Raw genomic sequence first — 23,520 nt, 5'->3', positions numbered from 1 at the left:
GATAGTCCCAAAGGCTACAGAGTCAATTATGGCGACGGATTATCAATTATGTCACTGCTTCTGTCACGCCCAACTAAACCGACTCACCTTTGATCATTTGGATGCTTTAGAGTGGAAAATTCAATTCTTAAAAAGTACACACCGTTACATAATTGCTGTAATAAAAAAGATAAGGCTCACATCTTGCTACTCATTAGTGTCTAGGTCCCTGTTTAAAACTTTTAGAAAACCCACTTCTTTCTCAAATGATTGGTACTTTTACATTAATAAAAACTTAATCATCAACTAACACAATCAAACATTTCATGAAGAATGGTTTAATTTTCGACAATTTTATACTCGAATCACCCTTAGAAAGTATGTGGTGTTCAATATCTTGACAGATAGTTTCACACTCATGTCTTGGTGATAATAATCAAAATCCCATCCTCTAGTCTTTTGAATCAACTACCAGACGATATGTATTGATTCGGAATGTAACAACAGCATTCCATGTACTTCCCTCAACACGGTTTCTTGATCCACAATTTGGATTAGCTATTGAAACACTTCTCTAGCCTACTCCTCTGGAGATTCTCTCGGTCAAATCAGCAACAAGGTTGTTTTTACCAGATTCAGAACAAGCTGTTTTGAAAGCAGCTAAAGTGACACGATCAACACAACCATCTTTCTCCAACAATTTCTGGAAGAACAGGGCTGCCACGCCGACTTTCTTCTCGCTACACAACTTTCTCACAAGTGTCCTAACAGTTCTAATCCACAGTTTCTTATCTAAAGGTTCAAGCAGGATCATTGCGTTGGCTGAATCATTCCTCTTACAATACTCATATGCTAATGTGACCCGAGTTACCTCAGGAGGAGACAAGCCTCTGTCAATCATCGCTTCATAAAGCTTACAAGCTTCATCTACCATGGACTTCTTGCAGAGACCGCATATTAGTGAACCATAAGTGAAGCTATCAGGAACACAACCATGCCTCTTCATGTTGTGAAAATATCTCAAAGCCAGATCGATGTCACCTTCCTTACAATACCCGCTAACCATAGACGTATATGTCTCCTTCGTTGGAACCAAGCCAAGACTCGCCACTAATTGAAAAAGCCTCTCACTTTCCTTCATTTGCTTTTGCCTACAAAATGCAGCTATCAGTATGTTGTTCAAGCGCATATCAGCTTCAAAACCAGTCTTACTCATCCGACAAAAGAAAGCAAGAGCTTGCTTATTGTCACTTTGCTTACACTGTTCTTGAATAAGAATAGTGTACGTAACCCCATCAGCTTCCAATCCACGAGAAAATGCTTTATTCAGCAACTCATATGCCTCAGTTGCCCTTGATTTCTTACAGAGACTATCTACAACCGCGTTATACGTATAAATATTTGGCCTAAAACCTTCATCACCCATCAAATTCATCAACTCGTACGCTCTATCAAAATTCCCACCTTTACAGTGACCATTGATGAGCGTTGTATATGTGTTAACGTTAGGAAACAAACCCTGCTCTTTCATTCTGCTAAACAACATCTCTGCACGGTTCAACTTATCTTCTTTGCAATACCCACCAATCATCGAAGTATAAGTATGTACATTGGGTTTGTAATGATCACTACGAACAAGTTTGAGGAACAACCTGAACGCCTTCTCAGTCCATCCCCTTTTACATAGCCCATCAATTAAAGCCGTGTGTGTATACACATTTGGCTTCCAACCATTTCTAACCATCTCCTCTAACATCTCAAAAGCCTGCTTGATACTTCCCTTCTTGCATAATCCATCAATCAAAGACGTAAAGTTTATCAAGTTTGGCTTAAACCCTAAATCAATCATCTTACGAAAATACCAAATCGCTCTATTTACTAAACCATTCTCACACAGAGCAGTGAGAATCAAAGTACAAGTAGCGTTATCAGGAATAAAACCTCTTTGGATCGTCCCACTTAACCACCTATCAGCTTCCTGAATCTTACCATCTCTAAAACAACCAATAACCATAAGCTTATAAGAACTAGAATCCGGAGACACTCCTCTCACAGACATTTCGTCGAACACGTTCTCTGCATACTCAATCAACCCCGACTCAATCGCAATCTCAAGAACACAATTCATAGTTATCGCACTAGGTGTCAACCCCTGATTCTGCATATCCATAACCATACCAACAGCCTCATTCAATCTCCCAATCTCCGAGAAATTTCTAAGCATACATCGCATCACCTCATGAGCTTTCTGCAAATTCCCATTCGCAAGCAAAGAATCAGCGGTTACGAGATACAATCTCATGAAATGTCGAAACTTTTCGAAACCCACTGCCCAGTAGAAGAAACTAAGAGCCACCATTGAACCAGTTTCGCTCGCGAGTGAAGCCACCACAGTGATGGCTTGTTCATGGGTAAGAGAATTAGCATCGAAATCGAGATTGACGCGGTGTGGGGATGATGATATGACATGGCTTTGACGAAGATAGGAGTTACAGACCAATGAACAGACCGATTTAACGAGAGATTGAGAAGGTGACGATGATGGAGAAGAAGGAAGAAGATACATATCATTGGATTCGTTCTCGGAAGAGATCAATCTGAAGAAGAGAAGAGAGCAGAGAGAATTTGGTATCTCAGAAGGTCTAAGAAGGAATCGATTCGATTTAGTGAGAAGAGACGCCATTGAAGCTTTAATGGCTTGCCCATAGAGAGAGAGAAGAGACTTGCAAAAATCTTCTCTTTATATAAATGGTTTTGTCAAAAGAATAAAAATAGTTTTATAATACATCGGAGCAACGGATACAACTATGGTCAAGAAGCTTAGAGACAAGGCTCTCTGGTTCAGGGATCAGAGATGAAGTTGCGCTGTTCCAAAAATGGAACGTTAATGACTCATTGATGATCTTCTTGAACAATACGTCTTGCTGCGATTTCTCATCTTCTGTTGTAGGATATGTAAAATAGCTGCTCCACCAAAAACCAAAAAAGTTAGAAGCTTCCTTAATCAAAGATGGACCAAAGGGTCTTGAGCAAAAGCCAGTAGAGAGAGGTTTTACTTTGTTATCTGTTGTGGGCTGATAGGGAAGAATGCAGAGGAAGGTCGAATATTAAGCTTCCCGTTTAAAAACCGTTTAGATACTCGAGTCAAGAGATCAGCTCCGTTGCATCGCAAACACTTATCATCATAAGTTAAGTAGTACTCGTTCAAGCATTCAAGTAAGAACGGGCTGCAAAGAGAGGATAGCAGTTATAACATTGAAGGGTTACTAAGGTAGAATTGATGTTTCTAATGTTGCAAAGGATTGATGTGTGTTTATGAACCTTTTCTTTTCGAATGACATGACTGCACCGTTTAGCGATTCACCCGCTGCCTGATCTTCCAAGCCGAGAGTGTTTCTCAGGGATGACAATGAACCCAAAACTATCACATCAGAATCGAGATAAACCCCACCATATCTGCATATATGTGCAAAATCACTAAGTGATAAGAGAATGCTCAATCATTCAATAAAAGATTAGAGAGTGATCAAGCTTTACTTGTAAAGAGCGGCAAGCCGAACGAGTTCACTGTAGTGAGTAGGATAAAACTTTGTTTTTCTCCAATCAAACCATATAGAAGCAAATACGTGAGTAGGAGTATCCTGCAGCAACTCGTCGAGGTTCGGCATTGCAACAGCAACTTTATAACTGCAAAAGAAAAACAGAGAAACGAATCAATCAAACTATAACTAAATAGAGGAGTATGCAGGCTGCATTCTGTGTTACTCACTAACCCGTCTTTCACAAAACTGTTTCGGAAGAAATCAAGCTCAACAGTCTCTGAGAAAACCACAACACAAGCATCTCGATGCTGAGAAAGTAAGCTCTCAAGCCCTCTTTGATGCCTAACGCTAAACATCCAACCAGGTGAATTCCACACCATAAACACTCTCATATAGCACTTCTCCTTTCTGAAAAACGAATCCATAAAATCCGAAAACGACAAACTCAGTTCTATACCAGGATAATATCCCCATTTTGTTCCATCTGCATACATATGTTCTGTAACCTCATCAAGCTTCCCCTCAGATTCCACAATCCCCTGTTCCTTAGTCTCTTCCTTCTTCTTATCATTATCATCTAATGTCTTACGCTCACCTCTCTTAATCTCACCAACACTACTCTCCAACCTAACCCTTTCTCTACTCTCTCTAACTTCATTCTTCTCTGAAACAACAACACTCAATGGCTTCTTAGCCATAAAAGGGTTTCTCTTTACCTGATTCAACCTCCACTTCTGCACAACCTTATCACCTCTAGTCAATCCAGTGATCCCAACACCATCAGGATCTTGCAACATTGGATTATTCAAAGGATTCAACGTCTCTATATTCGACTTAAACATCCTATCTCTCCTCAAGAAATCACCTTTCTTATCAAACCAATCTCCCCAACCTTCTCTCAACGGCGACACCTTCTTCCCTGATTTCAACAACAACGCATCTTCAACACTCGAAACCTCAACGATCTTCCTACGAATCGATTCGTCTAAAGGAACATCATCAGATCCAAACGCAGCTCTACTCTTATCTCCTGAATTATCCGAATCAATACTAAAACCTGCGTAATCGTAATCCCACTCATCGATCGATCTTTTATTGGAAGCTCTTCTGATCACTCCATTAACGTGATCAAAGTAAAACCCAGAAGATGACGACGATGAAGAAGAAGAAGAAGAAGAAGAGCCCTTGTTCCGATTAAGATCCACTTCTTGCTCTTGCTCCGCGTCCTGATTCTCATCTTCTTCATTCGAAACGCCGTCGTCTTCGATCGCGTCGTCGTGCTCGTCGATTCTATCTTCGGTTGAGGTAGTAGATCCTCTTCCTCCTCCGGCGGTGGTTTCCACGACGTCGGAATCTGAGACGAGGAGAGATTCCGGGAACAAAACCGCATCTTCGCCGGAGCTGGAGCGGAGGTGATTCGGCGACTGAGATGAGAAGAGTGAGAGACGAATGTAGAGAAGTGAGACGGAAGCGAGAAGAAGAACGGCAGACATAACGGCGCAAGCTTGTGCGCCGTGACGGGAACGTGAACGCCGTGATCTCAACATCTTCCCTAAAAACCTCCCCCGTCGGAATCTAACCGGCGTTCCCGTTTAGAAAGAGAAAGTGTTTAACCCTCTTTATTTTACATTTTCCGACATACTTTTTTTGTGTCCAAATATACAAAGTGAACCGTGATTCCAAAATTTAACCGTGGTAGATTCAACTTTTTAACTTTTAATTTTATTGTTGTTCCTCTTGTTTTGGACAGATTTGAATACTATTTTCATACATTAAAAGGTTTACGAATCTGACGACACTCGACTAATTTACAAATTTGAAAGCACATTTGTTTAATTGAAGGGATTGTTGTACTCATTTCTAAGAAACAACTACATCGAACCGGTAAGATATGGCACCGGTTTTGATATCCTAAATTATCGATGTATTTGATATACCATATGCATCCGAGTACCAAAAAAAAAAAATAGTAAACCGAAGACAATAATATATTTTAGGGTTAATTAGGAGAATACCACAATTTTGAAAGTTATTTCAGAGAATACCACAACAACATTTTTTCATTGGAAAATACCATAGGGCCCACGTTTTTTTGGAGTGAAAAGACTTAATCACCCTTTTCTGTTTTAGTGTTAGATAGAAAGAGTGAAATATTTGGTGTGATTTTTTAAAATAGCATGTAATATTTATATTTTACATGTTATATTGAACTAAATAACGTTTAATTGTAAACCCAAACCGACAAATAATCTCGTTTTAATTGTAAAATCTAAATCATAACCATCTAATTTCGTTTTAATTGTAAAATCTAAACCCTAACCATCTCATTTGTGAACCCAAACCGACATATAATTTCGTTCTAATTGTAAAATATAAACCCTAACCATTTCATTTGTGGACCCAAACCGACATATAATTTCGTTCTAATTGTAAAATCTAAACACTAATCATCTCATTTATGAACCCAAACCGACATATAATTTCGTTCTAATTGTAAAATTTAAATCCTAATCATTTCATTTGTGAACCCAAATCGATATATAATTTCGTTCACAAAACAAAATTTACATGATATTTAAACAAATAACATGTAATATATGTAATGGGTATAAAAGTAATTGTATATGAGGAGAGAGAATGCACTGTGGGTCCTATGGTAGTTTCTTAAATACTTTTGAAAATTGTGGTATCTAGTGCATATTCCCTATATTTTATCTTAAAACATATTTTCTTTGTTTTCAATTTATCTATTTTCTAGATTTTTTCACACATATTAATAAATTATATTAAATGTTGATTTTGTTTCAATTTTTAAACCAAACACTGTCTAAATAAGTTTAAAATTGTGTTTCCCCTCAGTATTTTGCGGGCAAATAAATGGTACTCTATTTTGGAGTATACTTGGATTCACCCGAGATGAACCTTTTTATTCACTCATTTTGTTTTTAGCCAATGAAATAATGTCGCGGTAAATAGTGCCATAGAATCTAAAACCATATAAGGGGGGTGTATTCAAACCATGATTTTGGAGAATTTGATGGGATTTAGGAAATTTAGAATTTTGATAGATTTTAGGGAAGTTCATATGATTTTCTGTAAAATTCTTTCAAATCCCACCTAAAACCATGAGATTTGGATTTCTATATTTTTAACTAAACAAATCCTCCAGAATCCTAATCCACAAAACTGTTTTGAATAACAGTGGATTTTAAAGTAGATTTTTAAACATCTGTTCAATAAAAAGAGATTTTAATGGATTTTAAAGTAGATTTTTAAATCATCAGTTCAATAACAGTGGATTTTAATAGACTTTTTAAAATCCATGATTGAATAACATAGAATTTGTAAATTTCAGACAAATTACTTAAAATGTCAAGTTGAATACACGCTCTAAGTGATGATTGATTTAGAAAATCATGTTTTTTTCGCTCCATAAAGTCAAATTATTTTAGGAAACTCTTAACTTCTTACATGGATAGCTGAAGTAGAAGAAACAAAAGAAACTGTTTCTCGTCAAGTTATAAAAATATCGTAATTTCATCGGCTAAGAATAAACAGGGTCAATCACATGAAATTTGCCTTTTTATTGTACTCAGATAGAACTTCTTTTTTAAAAAGTTTTATTCATATGACCATATATATATCTTACATGGAATCAAAGTAATTAAGATACGTGACATAAAGCTTGTTGCTCTAGTTTATAACAGCGTACATGAGGAGTATGTTTAATTAAGATTTGCAATCGTACTCACAAGTGCAAAGGTTTACTTTGTTTGCGCTACAAATTGCAATTTGGGTGTAGAAAATTCGAAAGCACGCATTTATGCATTGTTCAAGATCGCATGGGTGGCTAAGGTATATGCCCGAAGTACATGTTTTTTGCTTTGCACTTGAAAAGGCCAAAAAACCTAAAACAAAAGCAAAATGTATTAGTTGTATTAGCATTTGTGAATGATAAGCATATTTTATCACATTTTATACTAAGTAAATTAAGAAACCAAAAAGCCTAAAAACAAATTAATTGTATTAATATTTTCTAAAACATTATATAAATCACCTAATGTAAAAATGAGGAGTCTTTTTATGGCATTTGAAAATAAACATTAAATAAATAGCAATAATTAAAATGAGTCAATAATCAAATAAATCACATATTTTGCTAGGTTGTTTTTTTGGGGGTCAAAACATTACCCAACCTTACTTGATACAAGTACTAGACATATCGATCTTGAAAGCTATATTTTGAGTTTTGTAACATATTTTTAAGGTATATATGAATTTTTACCTGAAAGAACAAACATACAGATGAACATACACGAATACAGTAGTTTTGCCATGACTTGTGAAACAATTAGAAGATTATATTAGTATGGGCTAACAATTTTTTTTGTTTTGGAGATATTTTTGAGTTTTGATATTGAAAGATGAGATAGTGAAATGATGTCTTTATATACTATTTGGGCATCATATTTAAAACTAAAGTGAAAATTAGTCAAAATACATATTTGGAAAAGAAAAAACTGTTTCCATAACAACTAATTTGAACGCTGACCAGTCAACAAATCATTTATTTCCATTTGTTTCTCTTTGGAAATGATATAATAAAATTATTTTTCGTGACATATATTCACATTGGCATGTCAATTAGTACCAAACTTTGCTGGCTGGTCTTGTCCAGTTTCGAAAAACACCGGACTCAAATTTAAATATATATGTCCAGAAATAATCAGGTCTTTCGGTTTCATTCTGTTTGAGCTGTCGAGTTTTTCGGGCTTAGCCCACGTGGGTTCAGGCTTAGCCCGACTGGCTTCGGGACAGTCCGAGAAGCCTTTTAACAAATATATTTGTACTTTTTTGTTTACTTTTTTGTTTAATTGCACTATTTGATTAATTATTATTGTAGTTTAAAACTCTAATCCTAATTTTTATATTTACTTAAAAACCTTACTTAATAATTTAAAATTTTTAATAACCTTACTTAATACTTTAAAAATTTTTATCATGATATTTTATATGAATTATATATTGTTTTATTTGGTTAAAGTATTAAAATTTTATTTAGTTTTAAACTTTTTCTTTTAAATTAAGTTGGTTGTAGTAAATATAGATGAGTTATTAAAAATTTTGTTTGATCTGCTTTTTAATGCTTATAAGTTTGAATTTTTGATATCTAAGATAAGCTCGGAAAAGCCCAAAAAGCCTTGTAACTCTGTTAGGACCGGACTCAGACTTTAAATTATAGATTCGAAAATATTTCGGATCGAACTAGGCCAAACTCAAATATATGCGGACTTTACAGGTTTCGGGCTGAAACGGGTCGGGCCATTCCGATAGACACCCCTTTCACAAATTATCTTTTAACCTTCGCCATGAATTTCATTTTGTTAACTACGAATTGCCAGCTCTGTGTTCTTTTTCATATTAACCCCGAAAATCATGTTAACCAGAAAAGAAACCCTTAATTTTATTTAAATCATTAAGAGAGAAATAAAAAAATTAGAATATCTTTATCAATATCATAGTTATTACCACCAAACCATAGAGAAAATCAATTCTTTGGATCAATCCTCGGGAGTTTAGCAGCCGCCTAAGTCTTTCTTTACCATTTATCGATCAGGAATACGTCATTGTAGCCAGCATTTCACCTTAATGCGACATGGATCAATTGAAGATGCTTGTTTAACCATCATTTCCACTAGATACCAGGAACGAAAGAGAATGAATCGGATCATATGAATATTACGCTTACACATAGCTTGTAACAATATATGTTTTTCTTGAGACATAAATAAGAAGGTTTTCTCCTAACTGCTTAACACGACGATATTTGGCAGCATATATTTTCGACACCTGTCCCTACTTTTCAATTATTAAATTCTATTAATTTATTTTTCTCAAAATTACATACATTATTTTTCATATTCATTAAATTTAAATGATATTTCTGTACTAAAAAAAATGTTTATACTTATGCAATATCTTTTTAGTAATTATAAATGGATATCAATTATCAATATTTTAAATAACTACCATAACATTATAATTTCTTATCATTTATCAATATTTTATATAATTACCATAACATTATAATTTTGCAAATAAGAAAGAATTAAATATTAATATTATAATTTTTGACAAAATATAATGTGATGGTTATTAAATTCTTTACTAATTTCAAGCTGTAAAAATATTATAATAATTATTTGTTGACAAATAAATTATAATATTTGTTCTACAGTTTTTGTGCCAAAGGATCAAGTCAATTTATTCTAAAATAATTTGAAGATATAAAACAATATGACATTTTATTTTTCTTTAATAGTAATCATTAACACAATTTATTGCATATTAATTCTTTAAAATGTAACTCCCATGATGTTTGAAAAAAAATTAAAAACAAATCTTTCATCATATGAATACACTTTAATGCATTAATTCCAATACAATTTGTGTTTTCCCCAAAAAAAAAAAAACACACACACAGACAAAACCTATGGTAAATTTATTTTTTGAAATGTAATCATAACTCCCATGATGTTTGACCAAAAAAAAACTGAAAAACCTCTCATACTACTACAAATTTATCTATAATAGCTAGAAAAAGTCTTCATCAAACATTATATTCTACCTCTCACATAATTTTCTAAATTTTATAGTATTTAAATTTTTCCTTTATGTGACATTTGTAGGTTTTGAAATAAATAAGTTGAGTCCAAATTTTGGAGCATATATAGAAGTGAACATGTGAAATGCGATTATTCATTAGAAAGAGTTAGATGAAGAAGGTCTTAGGCACATAACACATTCTCATTTGTAAATGTTGTTTCGAATGCTTATTTTGTATATTAATATTGTAATTTTTTTTCTTTTGATCCATTTGAAATGTTGTTACAACTGTGTTTGTATGTATTTATTAACTTTCTTTCTGATAACCATTTTTATTGTCCTTTGTTTTATTTATAGGTTATAGCTTCTGATGAGAAAAGTTTTGTGATGATTTAGGATTTAGGGTCGAGGATGATTTGGACGTCTAGGTGATATATATCTCATGATATGGGTTTCCAAAGCCATGTGATTCTTCCAAATTCATTTTTTATTTTCTTACACAATTTAGTATTAATAGTTTTCTTAAAATATAATTAACATCTAATTGATTTATTTTCACAACATTATTTTTTGGGTTATACTATGTATGCACTTATTTTCTCTTCTCATATGTTCCATTATTTTTTCTATCCATGATCAATTGTTGATGATGTGAAGATAGTGCTTACCCGCAAGCAGAGCAAGGCAATGGAATTTGACCATGTGTGCAAGTTTCATCAATACACATTTAACAAGACTCACCTCTACCATATGTTTATCAAGTGGAAAGATCCAAAGATCACCCTAAGCTAATCCCAATTGCATTCTAGAGAGAGAGGCGGAGGGAAAGAGAGAGAAAAAACAATGTTTTGGAGAAGTAGGAAGATTTGAGTTATCTCTTTTTCCATCCATCACATGGGTTTAGAAATAAAAAACATAGAAGAAAAAAAAGATTATCTGGTGAACAATTATTTTATGTTCTCTTAGGCTATGCAGTTAACACTAATAAAGTAACTCGATAATATGATGATATGTTTTTACTCTTTTTCGTTGGTCATTTTGAGTATGATACAACACACATATATATATATATTATTTTTAAATAGAAAAGTATAACACAAAAAAGCAGTTTTTATTTGATATAATAATATATCATTATATATTAATAACATTTTTTTTACTCAATTCTAAACTAAAATTTAGTTTGCATTTAGTATGTTCAATAGATATAAAGTACGTGATAAAAATATAGAAAAATCTAACAGAGAACTTCTTTTTCCAAATGCAATTAATCAAGAAACACAAAGAATTCTACTTCTAGAACACAAATGCATTTGAAGTCATTTGTATAATTCATTAAGATTAAAATATTTTATTGCTAAAACATTCAAATTATAATAATAAAACTTTTAAGCATGTGTGAAGCATGCTGGTAATATATAAATATCAAAATTATTTATGCTACATTTAGTTATCTAATTAATGAAATTAACTACACAGAGAATGAAGGAAGAGCATGAGTTTCGGCTCAAGAAGAGGTTATTCAAGAAATTCAAGCTACTATCTTGTCCTTCTTGGAGGTGTCTGGTTTTAGAAGATATTGATGTTTTGTAGATTATGTTAACAGCGGACAAACTAACAAATAATGTCCATGCTAAGCCGTATTTTATTTATACGTAATCAATATTTTTTTCTTAACGTAAAAATTGTTTGTACGTCTTTCTTGTGCATCAAAACATGAAGAGCTCTATATATTATGGGATACAGACTAAATATTTTAAAGTAACCTTTCATATTAACAAAAAATTTCAATTTAATGCTTAACGAATCTATAGTCATTCATTTTAAGGGACTGAGAATATTTATTTAAAAACAAAACAAATAACAAAAATAAGATATATAATTTATCGAAACACAAAATATAAAATTTTAAATATTTGAATAAATCTAAAATATGTTAAAATTATTATAAAGTTATCTCGCGCGATGCGCGAGTCTACTTCTAGTAGTTTATAAATTTCGGAAGCAAAATTGTTAAATCCTACAGCTTAAAAAAAAATTAATACAGTAGTATGCGAAATATGATTGGCTTAGATCTCCGGCGTCAACTTTTACAACATAAACTCATCAGTCTACCGTTTAAACAGTGCCGGCTCGGAGATATTCGATGCTTAAAGCAAATAAAAAATTTATGCCCCAAAATTTTTTTGTTCGCGTCACAAAATAAATTGAAACTTAACTAGTTTATAAGAGTTTTACCGAAAAATGTTAATAAGCAAAAAAAGACAAAAACATCAGTTTTGTTTATCGCGAAAGATAATTCTCCTTGCCTTCATTCCTGCAAATTCATTCATCAATTTTTTGGTAATCGAGCTTCTCAACTTGTTCTTGCTCTATGGATATCAATGCCAAACCATTCAATCGATCTTGAGACATAGTCGAGCGTAGATAATTTTTTATGAGCTTTAATTTTGAAAAACTTCTCTCCGCGGAAGCAACCGAAACCGGAATGGTGAGTAATATACGATAGGCAATCCATGTGTTTGGTAATCGAGCTTCTCAACTTGTTCTTGCTCTATGGATATCAATGCCAAACCATTCAATCGATCTTGAGACATAGTCGAGCGTAGATAATTTTTTATGAGCTTTAATTTTGAAAAACTTCTCTCCGCGGAAGCAACCGAAACCGGAATGGTGAGTAATATACGATAGGCAATCCATGTGTTTGGTAATCGAGCTTCTCAACTTGTTCTTGCTCTATGGATATCAATGCCAAACCATTCAATCGATCTTGAGACATAGTCGAGCGTAGATAATTTTTTATGAGCTTTAATTTTGAAAAACTTCTCTCCGCGGAAGCAACCGAAACCGGAATGGTGAGTAATATACGATAGGCAATCCATGTGTTTGAATAACAACCATCCATTCTTTTCAAAAATTCCAACACTTCAACCGGTTTTGTAATCTCTTTTGGCAACACATCCCTTAAAAGTTTCAGCTCCATAAACAGATCTTCTCCATCTATATCTGAATGCATATCATGCTTCAAGGAAGCTTCCAACCATCATACATGATGTCTTTAACTCATCATCTTTTGCTAACTTTTGTCTCTGTACACCAAACAAAAATCCAAAGATTTTTTCATAACATTGGAATTGCTCAAATCTTACCTCAAGAGACGTAATAGCTTGATCCATTATGTTGATGAAGTAATCAATTCTAAAACTCTCCTCTGCAGTCTTACTTTCATCAACATTCTCAACATCCTCACCAAATTTCCTTTTCTTTTTCACCAAGCGCTTTACTTTTGTAGGGAAGACAGGCTCAATCTCCATCTCAATGGCAATTTGTGTAGCTTCACCTTTAGCTTTCTCGAAACCTGTTTCCATGTAGTCTTTCAAATAAGCAATAAGCCCCCGTAACTGAGAAATAGCAGCCACAAGATCCATATCCTCTAACTGTAAGGATTTGCTTACTATATTCACAGCAAAAAGCAAATCATACCAAATTACCATTCCAAATAAAATTTCAAACCCTCCAATTCCATGTTTTTCACTCTCTCCAAGAGACGCAGCCTCACTTCGGTGTCCTGGATTATCACTATGTTCTGCCAAATAAAATAGTGCATCTCTTATCTTTGAAGCTTGAAATCTTATTGGTTTAAGACTGTCAATCCGACTTTCCCAACGCGTCTGAGACAGCGATTTAAGTGTAATACCATTCACTATTTCTCTGAACACTTCCCAATTGTTGGTTGAAGCTGCAAATAGACAATATATTCGCTGAACAATGCCAAAAAAAGAAACAGCTTTCTAGATGATTTAGCCATATCACAAAGTGCAAGATTAAGACTATGGCATCCACACGGAGTGTAAAATGCCCTTGGATTTATATCAAGCAACCTTTTCTGAACTCCTCTATGTTTTCCCTTCATATTTTGTCCATTGTCATATCCTTGTCCTCTTACATCATTGATATCCAACTTCAGATCAATCAATGCATCTTGAAGAGTCTTAAAAAGTCCCTCACCCGTCTTACCTTTGATTTCCAAAAACGTCAAGAAGAACTCCTCAATCTTAGGTGAATTCGTTGAAACATCGATACATCGAATTAAAAAGGTCATCTGTTCTTTACGACTAACATCCGGAGTGGAATCAAGCATGACAGAAAACTACTTTGCATTCTGAATCTAAAGTAAGATCATGAGCTTGATCTCATTAGCAATTAATTCTATCAACTCATTTTGAATCTGATGACTGAGAAAATGGCTCTGAATTTCACCTTTCTTAGCACGTCGTATGTGTTCCTTCATTATTGAATCAAAACCTCCAATCATCCTAATAAATGCCAAAAAATTCCCACTGTTTGGATCATCAATCTTATCATTAGTTCCACGAAATGCTAGATTTCTTTCAGCTAGAGTCTTTACCACTACAATTATTCTCAACAATACATCTCTCCAATGTTTTTTCTCCTTCTTAATTGCCTCTTGCATATGATTGTCAATAGTTTTATTCTTTTGAAATCTCTCTTCTAGCTCCATCCAACGAGTTCATGCAAATAATATGACGATGAGTTGTTTCATGTCGTGTTTCAGTTTTTGAGAAGCATTTCTCCAATCATTAAACCCATTACTTGCTAATAGAGTAGGATTTGTTTCTTGATCAAATAATTTACAGCAAAAGCAAAAGACCTTATCTTGAACTTTTGAGTAAACTAACCATCTTCTAACTTGTTTCTCTCCATTAGTCATTCTTCTTATATAAGATGAATAAGTGAAACATCTATCAACATTATCTCTAGGAAAACGGTAATCTGCTCTTGGTTTTGGAGGTGGTCCTTTCTCAACCAAATAATCTCTCATTTTTTTATCAATATTCTCCCAATTTGCAGGATCAGTCATATCCACATTCTCATAAAACACTCTAATCTCATCAACTTTCTCATCAACTTTCTCATCAACTCTATCATCTTCTTTCTGGTTTTCACTCTGAAACGTTTAATCCCTGTTCTCATTCATATGATCTGCATCATCCTCCACTACATTATTAAGCTCTCTTTTATCCTTGTTCTCATTCATACTCTTCTCATCTGCATTCTCTTCCATATTATTAAGCTCTTCATCTTCTTTACCTATCTCAGCCGCCTCAGGTCTAGCAGTCTCATCAGTTCTAGGAATTGGAGTTCTTGTAACACACCTGAACATATTGCCAATTTGAGATTTCATCAGTTCATCCCGTCTGTCCTTTTTCTTCCTATTATCACATCCACTTGGTTGACTTCTTCCTCCTGGCGACATTGAGAGAAGAAGACATAGGGTGTAAATGGTTGCAAGGTTGAAGAGATTGAATAGGTTGAAAAAAATTATTCAACCAATTTTCATCATTTGCATTGTAAAGGTTGAAGAGGTTGGAAAAAACTATTCAGCCCATTCAACTCAAAAAATTGAAAAAATAAACTAATCCTACAGAAAATGTCTTCATCTGCAGCCATACACGAGTCAAAAAGAGAAATCAGTAAAGAATAGATAGAAGAAAGCTGGTGTTAGAGTCTTAGAAACTTAGGTGGAGAAGAAACTGAATTTTATCATAGTTTCGAACCCTTTACCTTGACCACAAGGAACATATCACCTAACCACTACACCACATGGCAATTACAAATTGATGTTCCAAAAAAATTTATAAAGTCTGCTGCTTAAAGCCATTGCTTGTTGGGCTTCAGCTACGGGCCGAGCCTGCGTTTAAACATGATGAAAATTTGTAATACTGTAGATCCGCCAGTAATCTACGTTTTTACATAATTGTACTAATGAGTACAAGTAGTAGTTAACTGAGTTGAAGTAGTTAAATACGGATACGGTAGTGTTTTTTTGTCAAGATGCATGTACATGCAGCTATATATATATATATATATATATTTTTTTTGCATCTATATATAGCACTACTATTAGTTAGTTCTTTCAGTAAAATGGAATTAATCTCGTCATCAACGGCATTAGCTGGTAAAGCTTTAGTTATTAAAATGAACATATGAGCGAGAGACTGAACGAAAAAAACATTGAGATATATATATACACAACATAAAAGCATAAAAAAAAAAACCCAAGAGCTCATTGATCGTTTTTAACAAAAAAAAAATAAAAAATATAAAAAGAGCTCATTGATCGTATGCATTATGGCATACGTACATTGAGAGTCAAGTGTCATCTGTTCCACTTTAACCCATCAGCTCTGAATCAATCGGAGACTATGCCGAACGACAAACAACAAGAGAACAGCTAGATACCAACGTGGGCTATTTAAGAAACCCAAATCCGAGAAAACAGATATAGGGATAAAGTAAAAACACAAAGCCGCAACCACTGAAGCGGAGAGAAGCTCTGCCAAAACTTCTTCTCCGATTGTTTGTTTTGCCGATATATAAGGTACTTTTTTCCTAATGCCCTGAAGGATCGCTTCCAGAAGATCGCTATCGTTGCTGTCAACGAAGAGTAGAGCCAGTTAGAGATATTTCATAATGGAAGTGAGATGGTATCTTGGCTGATATATACAAAAGACATGGACCAATCCTTTCATTTTAAATTAGTTTTGAGTTATCTATGAAACTGAACAAGACGACTTTAATTTACTATTATATTACCTATAGTATCCTGAAGTGAAGCCAGGCTTTCTAGCAATAGACCTTAGACATCCCACGATGTGATGGGTCAATTGATGATTCTGCCTCCCTTGTGTCATCATCGTTTCCTCAAAACATTTCCCGAATCTTCCCTCCAAATTGTTAACTTCTTCGATGTTCACTTTGTAGAAGATGGGGATCACCATGAGTTCCTCTTCGGTCACGCGCTCATGGATCTTGTTCAGCTCATTCAAGCACTGTTTTGACTCTGCGTATTTGTCAAAGAAGATCACAAGAGCGAGTTCCGATTTTTCTATCCTCCTGAATAAAAGGTGGTCATGATGATGAGGGCCTCTCCTTTCCCATCGATCATCGCTATCTAAGAAAACGTTGACCCGTGCGTCTTTTAAGGCCTTCACGACATGGCTGACAAATCCTTTGCGCAGGTCGTCGTCGTTTCCTTGGAAACTGATAAATATCTGAGGGCGTGGTCGGCGTCGGAAAGCTGGCATCGTCATGGGACGTACGTAAACGGAGTTTGGTACGTCAAAAAGAGGACAGCTAAATTTTATAAAATGATTGGTGACTAAATTTATTGGCAACCTCTGGGATTGTATAGCCTTATAGTAGGGTCATAGGTTTCATTAAAAAAAAAACAAGACTTCCATTATTATTATTTTTTTTTTGTTTTTGTTATGCATGCATGCGTACGTTCATGCTGACTTTGATAATGGACGAAACTTCTTATTTTTCTTTTCTTTTTTTTCTGTTTTTTATTTATGCTTTCATATTTTGAAGTGGAATTCCATTTTCTCTTTACGATCCAGAATATTACAAAATGTTCATAATTCAAAAAAGTGACTTCACTATATAACAAGGACATGTTAAAACATAATTAAATACGAAATGTCATTCATACTATCAAAATTTATTGAGCAGGTGGGAATATGTTAGTCTTGTGAAGAAACCGTTTACTAAAACATGTAAGATGGATCCTCTTGCAGTCTTGCTCTTGCCATTATAACGCTGGAATCAATATATTCTTAAAAAGAAAGGTGATAATTTAATTAAAGAAAATATACATATTTATTACCAAACAGCGCCAATTTCCTTTTCGTATAACCTCACTCATATCTTTTAATCGATAGTCCAACTATAAACAGTGGTTGGAGATTCTTCAATTAAATCCCATAAAGAAGGTCATACATAAACCAAAAATAAAATAAAGGCAAAGGTAATATAACATCTTAGAGGTTAGAACATCATAATCAATATCGCAGTTGGTAACAATAAAACCATTAGAAAATTTTGGATCAATCCACGTAGCGTTATCTCACGTCTGGTTTTCAGATCATTGTTTGACCAAACCCAAATCGTAACCGATATAGTTCTCCTCCGGTAATATCGGTTCTCCGTCGTCACCTAATTAACATATTCTGATTTTTCTTTTCGGAAAACAACATTCGGAAAATGGTTGAAGGAGCGAATCCTTCACCAAGTGTTTGCAAAACCATAGTTTCACCGACAGCCATCATTATAACATTTTCTCAGTGAATATATATCCGGGAAATCTAACATATATATATATATATATAATATGTACAACAGTACAATATGTTTGCATATCCTTCTATTTCGTTCGTATTAGTGCATGTATATATGGTAAAATATGTTGATGATATGTCGAATTTGTTCGTTACGAATTAAAAGTTTTAATTTACATGAAGTCAGAAGGCAACAAGCCAACAACCATGGAACAGTTTAAACTACATGAACTTTGCGTTAAAAGTTTACAAAATATATCATTCAGTCGACATTTTGATAAACAGTTACGAAGAATTTAAAAACATTTTTTGTTAAATATATTACGAAAGTTAAATGTGCGCATATTTATTTTATTTTTGTTAAATGACTCAGTAACCATCCTTATTCCTTTACTAACCAATTAACGTGAAAATCACAATAATGAAAAATCATGGGATCAAAAAATTTCAAAACAAATTAACTTTTGCATATGAAATTGGAAAAAAAAAAGAACCTATAAGATGAAAAACAATATAAACAAACCTAAAGACTAAAGAGTATATAGATGTATCAGAAACGCTGATACTGGAACAATGCATCTTATCTATACTCATCAATGGAGCTGGTTGCTAATTATATATTATATATAGAAAAATAACAACCAAAAAACAGAAAGAAGTGTTCATATTTCAATGAAAATCATACAATTTACAGGGGCGATGCATATGGAACATAAAAGCAGAGAGAGAGACTAAAGCAAACACACATAGAGAGGAAGAGATATTGAGTACTCGGGACTGTTTTAGTGTTTTATGCTGTTTGCACATCAGCTCTCCAAATACAAGATAATCTTCCTGGTGACAAACAACATCAGGACAAGTAAAAACCACTCCGGACTGACAAAGAAATTCAAATCAGTGAAAAGAGAAGGTATTAGAAAATAACAGATGCAAGAAACAATTAAAGCACAAAGAAGCTCTCTTGTAAACTCTCTCTCAAGTGCTTTGCTTGCTGGAGACTGATATGGTAGCTGTCTCTTTATTGCCTTAACAATCTCCTCCACAAGATCGTCATCAATACTGCAATCGAAAGAACCAAATGGTCCAAATCACTCTTATTTTTGTAAAACCAATGTGATGGTAGCTCAACTGGTCATCTATATATGTGCGCAAAGCATTTAAATTCTTTTTAAAAAAAATCAAAAGTTCCACTAACTACTACTAACATGAAGGATCGTAGGAGCTTTACGAAAGCATAAATATAATTAAATCGGAGCTTGTAGAGATTTAGNAAAAAAAAAAAAAAAAAAAAAAGAACGATAAATAGTACTTATGAACTTCTGAGGTGAAGCCGATCATACCCGCAATGAACATAACGGAGTTCATCCAACGGGGACCTAATGGATGATCCTCGCCCCCTCTTTTCTCCAAAGTTTCGACAAAACAGTCACCAAATTTTCCCTGGATCATTTTCACGTCATTGGTGCTCACCCTATAGAAGACAGGGATCGCTACGAGACACCCTGCCCTTACTTGCTCAGCTATCTTCGTCACCTCGCGCAAGCACCACTCTGATTCTGCAAACCTTTCAGAGAAGATCACAAGTGCCACCTTTGAGTTTTCAATTCTCCTTAAGAGGAATCGGATGTTTCTCCCTCTCACCTCATGGCTATCTATGAAAACGTTGATCCCTGCCTCTTTTAAGGCCCTCACCACATGGCTGACAAAGCTGTTCCGTAATTCTTCCCCCCTAAAACTGATAAAAAGTAGAGGGAGTGGTTTGCGTCTGAACTGATTCAAGAACGCTAATGGTCCAACCTGCCTCTCCATGGGGTCTTGACACAGCTAGGGTTTGGTGTGTTTCTGCGAGATTGTTTGAAGAAGGATTGTGAGCCTCCAAAGTCGTAATTAGTTTTCTATAACACCTTCATAATTTTATTTTAAAATGCATACTATTGCTGATGTGATTTAGAAAATATGTATCACCAACTGACATTTCATCGGTGTGAGTATTATGATAATTTTGTAATTAAAAACGAATTGATAAATAAATAGATTTTGGAAGTGCCAATAGCGTTGAACACTCTGCTGATAAAAAAGTAATGCATTGCTTCCAAAAAAAAAAGCAAAAAAATGCATTGCATCCAACTACACTAATTTTAGCCTATCAATCAAGCCTATGAACGAACAAACAAACAAACAAAAGATAAACATAAGACCAAACTCAACATCTGAGTTGCTACGTGGTAATAATACCAAACCATTATGATATGTATTATTTGGATTTTGCACCAATCAACGTAAAGGCACCGGAGTTAACATATGACCTAAGTCTTTATTTAATATATACAAATTTGTACTTAAGGAAAACGTTGGCCAGCATATCATCCTAAGTGAGTTATGGATAAATTATAACTAGGGAAGTACCCGCGCTTTAAGCGCGGTAATAAGATTTTAACAACAATAGTTTTATTACTTCATGATATTTACTTTTCTGATTTAATATGTAATAATTAATATATTTAAACATAGTATTTTATCTTTTGAAAAAGTTTAAAATGTTTTATTAGATTATTAAGTACTTTTTGTGTTTGCATATATACATAAAGGTTTATCTTACTAAAGATAAATAATACTCTCAATGTGAAATATTAATTGAGTCTTTTAAATAAACAACTAAGTTGTAGTAAACAGATATTGAAATTCAATAAGTAAATTCTAAATTTTTAAAAGCGTAAGCAATTTCCAATAGTTCAATATTATAATGTATTATCTCAATTACAAAATAAAGATGAGAGTAATGCAAAGTTGGATTTCAAGTAGCGGTTAATACAAACATACTAAATTTTATAGACATTCAAAATGAGTAAAAATAAACGGCCAACATCCCATTCTTTACATTTGAGTGTCTGAGCTTTCACCTTGTTGCTTCATCACATGGTTTATGTAATAACGTCCAGCAAATTCAGACCTGTAAATATATAAAATGTTTTAAGAAATTTTACTTTAACATCATACAAAACTTGTTTTAATATACATAATTACATCTTACATAGTCTGGTGATGCTCCAGTCCTTCAAACTCTGGTTTTATGAAGATCTTCGAAGAGGCCAAAGTGTTTTCAAGACACGGTGCACCTACAGACATTTATAATTTAAAGTGAATATATTGGTTACCTTATGATGATTATATCAGAACTAATTTATGTTACATACCTTCATATTCTCCCACCCTCATAAACCGCATTACACATAACACAGGTTCGGATTTGTATATGAGATGGCACCCGCTTGATTGCCATACGGTCATGAATTGAGAAGCGTAGTTGTCTTTGAGACGACACTTCACAGTCTCACACCTACATGTTTATCAAATAAATAAAAATCTTAACAGAGACAACTCTAAAACGTAACTGTCTTTAAGGTAGAGTAAATATCTTTTTACTTGCCATTCAACAACATGAGAACAACTTTATTAATATCAATGACACTCGCAGACTTTCTTCTATCTTCCACATCCATTATACACGCACAAACATCTAATTTGGGAAAAAGACAGAATTTAGGTTTCCAAAATGTTGCTAATCTATTTTTGGTAAAGTTTAAGTCGTACTTTTCTATGAGAAGGACCAATACACAAAGTTTCATAAATCCTAAAAAGAATCTAGTTTTTCGAATACAAAGATACCAATTAACTATATTGACGGATTGTACCAAAATAATATAAAATCAATTAAAGAAATACTTACCGAAAGAGATGGGATGATATATTCTTCCACGATATATGTCATCCAAATCCTCGAACCGAAAGTAATTCTTAGGACTCAATGATTCGAGCAGCGTCATATTGGTATCATCCGTAAATTTAATCTGATAAGGATGATGAGTATTCCTCTCCTCCATGGTTGGATTGATCACTTTGAAATTTCTAATATTGTACCACTCACCATCGTCGATATATTTCGGGAGTTTAGCGAGTGTATCGGGTAAATAAAGAGCTTCAATTTTGTCACCTTCACAGTTTAACAACAATTTTGTAAGAAGTCTTATATACAATAACTGTTAGAACTTGAAATTTAAGTAAAAATCATTCAACTAACAACCCTAACTTTTACATCCACAAGAAGCAGAACTCGTTTTGTAAAGAACTCTCTGACTCTCCAAGAATGTAAGACCTTGGCATTGATACACCAATTAGTTCTTCCGGGTAGCAGATCAGCAATATAATCGAACCTCATGATTTTCTCAAATTAGGTTTTTACTTGAATCTTCTCTTTTATCGAAAACAAAAAGGGGATTTTTGATTTGTAAGAATACAAAGAGTCACGACTAAACGTTGCGTCTTAATCTTTTTAGTTTCTCACATTTAGTCTGATTATTAAAAATTCTAATATTATATAAATAAATACAGTTTTAATATAAGGTTTTTCACACTTGCATGTACAAAATACAATTTATGTTAACATATTGAAGATGTTTTCACGTTTTCATTTTTAAAAACTTAACACTTAGATATTAATATGAAAAAGGTAATATTATTAAGGGGAAAAAACTGAAAATCTGATGACAATTGTATGAGCTTTGCAAACTCGATCACACTTCATAATATCTCGCAAACTCCTATCCAACGTTTCAAAACAAAATATGTTCATCATTGGAGACTCATCCCATATAATGAGCTTTGCTTCTCTAATCAACTCGGCAATATAGGATTGACCATCTATCGAACACGTTGTATATTCGTCCACATTGATGGATATACCAAATCTAGAATGAGCTGTCCTACCACCTTTCATAAGTAAAGCAGGTATACCACTTGATGCAACATTAAGAACAATATCATCCCTAGATCGTATATCAGCGCCAAGAATACTCCACAAGAATATTTTTCTAGTACCACCAAATCCATGAACAAAAAATATACCTCTATTGTTTCAATTCACATCATCAATAATTTCTAGGATGACACTTTTTTGCTCATCGGTTGACATACGTAACAACCTGTCGCAATCCTCTCTTTGGTCAGCACGTTTATAGTTCCTCTCATCTATGAGAAGCCTATTCTCATTATTATCCATCATAGATTGGTCTGGTTTAGGATTCACAATAGTTGACAGAGAGCTTCCATTAGATCGCATAATCATTTCAATCTCAGCTAAACATTGGTTTGTTATCTGATCCTGACTTAACATTAGACCTGCATTATAGAGTATTTTGATTTTAGTTGACATATTTATGATCAGAATAATAATCGTAAACGTCTGTGTACACCAA

The 23,520-nt window shown here is 33.8% G+C and overlaps 5 protein-coding genes across 5 annotated transcripts; all 5 read right to left on the bottom strand.

Annotated features, from left to right (window-relative positions):
- On the bottom strand, nt 184-2,736 carry LOC104731561 (pentatricopeptide repeat-containing protein At4g19890). Its single transcript, XM_010450981.1, has one exon. It carries the CDS (start codon nt 2,660-2,662, stop codon nt 554-556), a length of 2,109 nt encoding a protein of 702 aa, XP_010449283.1. The 5' UTR covers nt 2,663-2,736; the 3' UTR covers nt 184-553.
- On the bottom strand, nt 2,699-5,163 carry LOC104731562 (uncharacterized protein At4g19900). Its single transcript, XM_010450982.2, has 5 exons — nt 3,753-5,163; nt 3,517-3,666; nt 3,301-3,435; nt 3,036-3,206; nt 2,699-2,943 (listed from the first exon to the last, which is right to left on the bottom strand). The coding sequence occupies exons 1-5, from the start codon at nt 5,066-5,068 to the stop codon at nt 2,757-2,759; spliced, it is 1,959 nt and encodes a 652-aa protein (XP_010449284.1). The 5' UTR covers nt 5,069-5,163; the 3' UTR covers nt 2,699-2,756.
- On the bottom strand, nt 7,158-7,920 carry LOC109128150 (defensin-like protein 164). The gene is made up of 2 exons (XM_019233961.1): nt 7,807-7,920; nt 7,158-7,429 (listed from the first exon to the last, which is right to left on the bottom strand). The coding sequence occupies exons 1-2, from the start codon at nt 7,856-7,858 to the stop codon at nt 7,251-7,253; spliced, it is 231 nt and encodes a 76-aa protein (XP_019089506.1). The 5' UTR covers nt 7,859-7,920; the 3' UTR covers nt 7,158-7,250.
- LOC109127938 lies at nt 12,848-13,303 on the bottom strand. Its single transcript, XM_019233551.1, has 2 exons — nt 13,256-13,303; nt 12,848-12,976 (listed from the first exon to the last, which is right to left on the bottom strand). The coding sequence occupies exons 1-2, from the start codon at nt 13,301-13,303 to the stop codon at nt 12,848-12,850; spliced, it is 177 nt and encodes a 58-aa protein (XP_019089096.1).
- Nucleotides 16,220-17,311, bottom strand: LOC104731558 (protein PHLOEM PROTEIN 2-LIKE A6). The gene is made up of 2 exons (XM_010450980.1): nt 16,746-17,311; nt 16,220-16,583 (listed from the first exon to the last, which is right to left on the bottom strand). The coding sequence occupies exons 1-2, from the start codon at nt 17,240-17,242 to the stop codon at nt 16,331-16,333; spliced, it is 750 nt and encodes a 249-aa protein (XP_010449282.1). The 5' UTR covers nt 17,243-17,311; the 3' UTR covers nt 16,220-16,330.

This window comes from Camelina sativa, chromosome 12, assembly GCF_000633955.1.
Source record: "Camelina sativa cultivar DH55 chromosome 12, Cs, whole genome shotgun sequence".
In the NCBI taxonomy this organism is placed as follows: domain Eukaryota; kingdom Viridiplantae; phylum Streptophyta; class Magnoliopsida; order Brassicales; family Brassicaceae; genus Camelina; species Camelina sativa.
The sequence above is the reverse complement of the archived record's forward strand: the minus strand, read 5'-3'. Positions and strand labels throughout refer to the sequence as shown.